General features: G+C 36.4%; 1 protein-coding gene across 1 annotated transcript in view; it reads right to left on the reverse strand.

The window, feature by feature from the left end:
- The window catches only part of PLCZ1 (phospholipase C, zeta 1), a 107,305-nt gene that overhangs the window by 11,981 nt on the left and 89,590 nt on the right, over nt 1-5,734 (reverse strand). Inside the window, exon 10 of the mRNA XM_006888485.1 lies at nt 1,699-1,828. Within this exon, the coding sequence (XP_006888547.1) occupies nt 1,699-1,828 (130 nt within the window). The remainder of the gene's footprint in view (nt 1-1,698; nt 1,829-5,734) is intronic.

A 5,734-nucleotide genomic window follows, 5' to 3' on the forward strand; every position in this document is an offset into this window, starting at 1 on the left:
GCTCATTAGTGTTCAAGGCCTCAAACCTGTTCCTGAGATGATTCTGAAATTCAGGTGGGATAGACTCAAAGTCATATTTTGGTTCCAATGGATTTGGTTTATCTTTCCTCAACTTCAGCTTGAACTTGCATATGAGTAGTAGTCTGTTCTTCAATCAGCTCCTGGCCTAGTTTTCACAGCTGATCTTGAGCTTCTCCAGGGGTTCTTTCCACAGATGTAATCGATCTGATTCCTAAGCATACCATCAGGTGAAATCCATGTATATAACCTGCGTTTATGTCCCTTAAAAAAAGTATTTGCTACAAATAAGTCATTGATTGTGCAAAACTCAATCATTCTCTCTCCAGCACCATTTCTGTCACTGAGTCCATGCTTTCCAACTAGCGAATCTTCTTCTCTGTTCCCAACTTTTGCATTCCAGTCACCCATTATTATCAATGCATCTTGATTGCATGTTTGATCTACCTCCGACTGTAAAAGATGGTAAAAATCTTCTATTTCCTTTTCTTTGGCTCTGGTTGTTGGTGCATATATCTGAATGATAGTGGTATTCACTGGACTTCCTTGCACGCATATGGATATTATCCTGTCACTCACAATATTGTACTTCAAGATGGATCTATAAATGACTCTCTTAACTATGAAAGCAACTCCATTTTTCCTCACCTTTTCACCTCCAGAGTAATATATCATATGGTCATCCGACTCAAAATGCCCCATGCCAGTCCATCTCACCTCAACAATGCCTAGTATGTCAATATTTATGCATTCCATTTCTTCCTTAATAATATCTAATTTTCCTACATTCATGGTTCTCACATTCTATGTCCCAATCTTTAGTGTCTGCTTACTGATTATAGTATCTCTTCCTGATTATAGATTATATTATTTGCATCAGAAATATAGGCTATAAATCCTAACTTGTGGTGGCCTAGTGTTAAGAAGCTGCACTGTCAACCTGAAGACACATGGTTTGAATCTACCAATTGCTCTGCAGGAGAAAGATGGGCAACCTTCTCCCATGTGATTTACTGCTTCTGAAAATCCTCCGGATAGTCAGCTGACTCAACAAAACATAACAACAACATGCTTGTGATTATAATCCCATTTAGAAATGGATTGTCTTTGATACGTGAGGCAAAATTAGTGTAATGTGTGCATTACATCATCCTCTTTGGGGATTTAAGAGATTAAACAAGCAAGAAAAAGAAACAGAGATGAAGGAAGAGAGATGTTAGACCTTGTGAAGGCTGTTCAAGAAAAACTCAGAAAAGTCAAGAACCTTCCTCCAGAGCTGTCAGAAGGAGAAATCCTCATCTGTTGCAGTAGCATCAGATAACTAAGATATAATACTTTAGTAATGAAAAGCTTCTACATTATAATAAATACATATTATTTATATCCATATTGTTATATTTGTGTATGTGTACCATCAAATCAGATTTGACTGGTACAGGAGGAGATTGTCCCTCCTTCTCCAGCAAAGCATCTGGTGGATTTGAACCGCTTACCCTTCAGACTGCAGTGCAGCTTCTTGCCACTAGGCCACAAGAGTAGCTATGAGTCACAAGCGACTCGACGGCACATAACAACAACAACATATTATTATATAATATATATTTATAATTAATATATATACATAGAGTTATATATTTTTCCATCAAGAGGTCAAAGAAGTTCAACATGTTAGAAACTCACCATTTTTCCTAATTATACGAGTCTGTTGTTTTCTTTGATCATCTGGAATACCAAAAATTTCTATCATCACTAGTGTGTCAGCTTTGTCAGGTGAGTTATCATTAAGAGGAAGCTGGATACCACTGATGAGCTGCACAAATAAATTTTAAATTATAAATTATTAACTATTTCAATTAAAAATATTCATTCAAAATAAGCTAACCAACATTAAGACCTGTATAAGGAGTGGTACAATATAGAGAAGGCAAAGTCTGATTTCTACTTGCTTCATAAAGAGGAACTGTCCCAATCAATAATGTCCATGATGCCATACACATAGTTACATAATCCGAGATGGCACCCCACATGCTCCTGCACCTATTGTTATCAATAATTGGGTATTGTGAATGGTAAGATTCACAGACTTTATTCACATTTATGGAATTTATTAGGGAAATAGATTGCAGTTTGGGGGAAGCAAAGAATATCTCACAATGTAAGTCCAGGTTTAGTCCAGGAGTCTCAAGCTAGATAAAAAAGGCACAGTTCTTGAAAAGCACCAGTTGTTTGTTTTGTGGAGTTTTTTAAAATTTATTTTAATGAACGTTTACTTTGGATTTCCATTCATTCATTTTTGCCCTTTTTCCCCCTGCACACTCTTCCCCCAATTCACTTTTCTTTTTGAAAAGTAAAAGAAAAAATATTATTTCATTGTTATCCAATCCCTCCCCCCAAGTCCACTCCACTATGTTAGGCTCCTGTCATAACAATATCATCTCATCATATATCCCTTTTTTTAACAGTTCTCTCCCTCATCTGTTTCAGTGCAGTATACATTATTAATCCCATCTTTCTCAGTCTCCTCCCAACCCCTATGTCAGTCCTCTTTTACAGAAGTGGCATTATGCTGTATTTTTATTTTTGTAACTGAGATATTTCACTCAGCATAATGTCCTCCAAGGTCACCCATTTTGTATGATATTTCATGAGTTCCTTGTTTTTCAATGCTGCATTGCATTTCATTGTGTAAATATACCAGAGTTTCTCTATCCATTTGTTTGTTGATAGGCACTTGGGTTGTTTGCAACTCTTTGCTATTGTGAACAAAGCCAAAATAAACATAGGTGTTCATGTATCTGTTTGGGTGGCAGTTATGGTTTCTTTAGGGTATATTCCCAGTAGTGGAATTGCTGGATAAAAAAAAAAAGTATCAGTTCTTCATCAATCCTCATTATTCAGTGTCCAGCTCTCACAAGCATATGAGGCAAGTGGAAACACCATGGCTTGAGTCAAGTATATCTTAGTCCTCAACTTCCCAACATTTTAAAATGGTCTTTAATCAGCAGATGTGCCAACATTATATATTGTTTAATTTCTTTAGTGCAGCTCCCATTATTTTTCACTGTGCAATCAAATAAAACTAAATCTTTACAATTTCAAACTTTTTACCAATTATCATAATGTTCTTTATTGTTATGAAGATTTAAAAAATGTTATTATGTGTTGAAGTGTAATCCATTGTGACATGGTAAAACTGTTGTTTTACAACAAGTGTTGTCTAGTCAACTGGTAGTGACTCTATGAACAACAACAGATCAGAACCTTATCCTATTGCTGCAGTCCCACTGTGTCTATTCATCTCTTGTTGGTCTTTCTCTATTCACTGACTCTCCACTATTCCATAAGTGATACCTTTTTCCAAGGAATGGAGCCTCTTGACATCATGCCCAAGTATGTGAGACAAAATTTTACTATCTTTTCCTCCAAGGAGCACTCTGGATACACACTCTGCAACATATACCAGTTTGTTCTTGTGGCGGTTTGTGGCTATTCAGTGCTCTTTTCCAGCTCCACAACTCAAAGGCATTAATTCTTCTTTATCTTTACTAATTGTTCAACTTTCAGATGCGTAACAAGTGATTGAAAAAATCATGACCTGTCAGGCACACTTCTCTTTTTAAATTGATCTCATTACCACAGTGCTTTGGAGAGGTCCTTAGCAGTAGACTTTTCCAATTCAACCATATCTTTTGATTTCTTGACTGCTGCTACCACGGGTGTTAATTGTTGTGCTAATCAATCTTTTCTCCAGGCCCAGTGGTGAATATTTTTGTTTTCTTGGTGTTAAGATGTATTTCTTTTTGAAAGCTGCAGTCTTTGATCATGAAGAGCAAGCACTTCATGTCTTCTTTGCTTTCAATCAGTAAGGTTATGCCATCTGCATAATGCAGACTGTTTAAGAGTATTCCTCCAAACCTGATGCCACACTCTTTTTAATAAAGTCTAGATTCTGGAATAATTTGTTCAGCACGGAGATCAAATGGGCAGGAAAAAAAGAAACAGCACTAATGTACACATTTCTTGACTTCGTAATTATTGATGCAATCTTCCCTTGCTCTATTCAGACAACAGCTTCTTGATTTAGCTATAAGTTTCACAATAATGAGCATGATTAAGTGTTCTGGGATTCTCAATCTTCTTAATATTAGTTTTTATTTGTTTGGATCCACACAGTCAAGTGTTTTTTCTGCATAGAGGTATTTTCTGCTTTACACAAATGATATGACATCAGCCGTGATATCTCTGGTGCCACTACAACATCTAATCCCATTTGAACTGGCAGGTCTCTGTCAATTTATTGGCCTAGCTGTTTTTGGATGATCTTCACCAATATTTTTCTTGTAGTTGTTGATTGACGTTGCATTGAGCACGACTCATAGCAACTATATGAACATAAGACCTAATGTCTTTCCTTAACTGTTGTCATTTGTCCATATTCATAGAGTATTCAGAGTCATGTGGTTTAGGAAGTAGATGCTACTCCTGCTTCCAAATCTGTTTTACAACTGGGAGCTTCACCACACACCATCCCCATAGGGAAACCATTCTGGTATTTGATACCCCAATGCCAAAAAGTTCAGCATCACAGCAAACTCAGGTTACTTCATACAACACATTGACAGAGTGATGTACAAAGCAGAAGAATGTAACAGCACTAGTGTCATTTAGATACAATATCACTAGTCTCATTTAGCAGTGGGTGTCATCAAGTTGAATACGACTGAGAGTAAGCTTTGCACAAAAGACTTGAACTTTGTTCTATAACATTCTTTATGTACATTTATAGAGTTTACAGAGTTTATATGTGATATTAATGATATTTTTTGATAATTTCCATATTCTTTTGAGTCAATTTTCTTGGGAATGGGAAGAAATATCAATCTCTTCCAGTCAGTTGACCAGGTAACTCTCTTTCAAATTTCCTGGCACAGACTGGTAAGCATGTCCAGGGCTTTTATCTGTTAATTGAAACATGTCAGTGACATCACACTGATTCCTGGAAGCTTATGTAAATAAATATTAAGTTGTTTTTGTTGTTGGTTGCCATCCAGTTAACTGAATTTTCTAGTGACACTGTAACATATTAAGTTGTTTTTGTTGTTGGTTGCCATCCAGTTAACTGCATTTTCTAGTGACACTGTAACATATTAAGTTGTTTTTGTTGTTGGTTGCCATCCAGTTAACTGCATTTTCTAGTGACACTGTAACAACATATATGAGCCTTGGTCTATCCTTTGCCATTCTGGTTCTCACCACTTCTGCTATTCTGGAGTTGTTTGTAGCAGACACTGTGTTGTTAATCCACTTTATTAGGGGAATATTCACAGAGTTTTTGACCCTCCACCTTTCCCAGAATGACATATTTTTCTAAGGGTCAACCCTTCCTGAAATAAGATCAAAATTGTGAGATGAAATTTCACCATCTTGTCCTCTGAGGAGCACCCCTGTTACACTTTCTTCAAGAAAGACTTGCTTGTTCTTTTAGCAGTCGGTGGGATATTCTCCAGCATCACAATTCTTTTTCCGTCACACTTATTGCCTAGCTTTCAGATGCATAAGAATTAATTTAAAAGACCATGGATTATATAAAATATCCTTGCTTTTAGACACTTTGAAGAGGTCCTAGGCAGCAGATTCCCCAATCTTTTGATTTATTGACTGCTGTTACCGTGGGTGTTGATTAGGGGTCTATATAAAATTAAGTCATTCATAACTT

The sequence above is a fragment of the Elephantulus edwardii genome, unplaced genomic scaffold (genome assembly GCF_000299155.1).
Source record: "Elephantulus edwardii isolate Elephantulus edwardi_28Jun2011 unplaced genomic scaffold, EleEdw1.0 scaffold00067, whole genome shotgun sequence".
Lineage (NCBI taxonomy): Eukaryota > Metazoa > Chordata > Mammalia > Macroscelidea > Macroscelididae > Elephantulus > Elephantulus edwardii.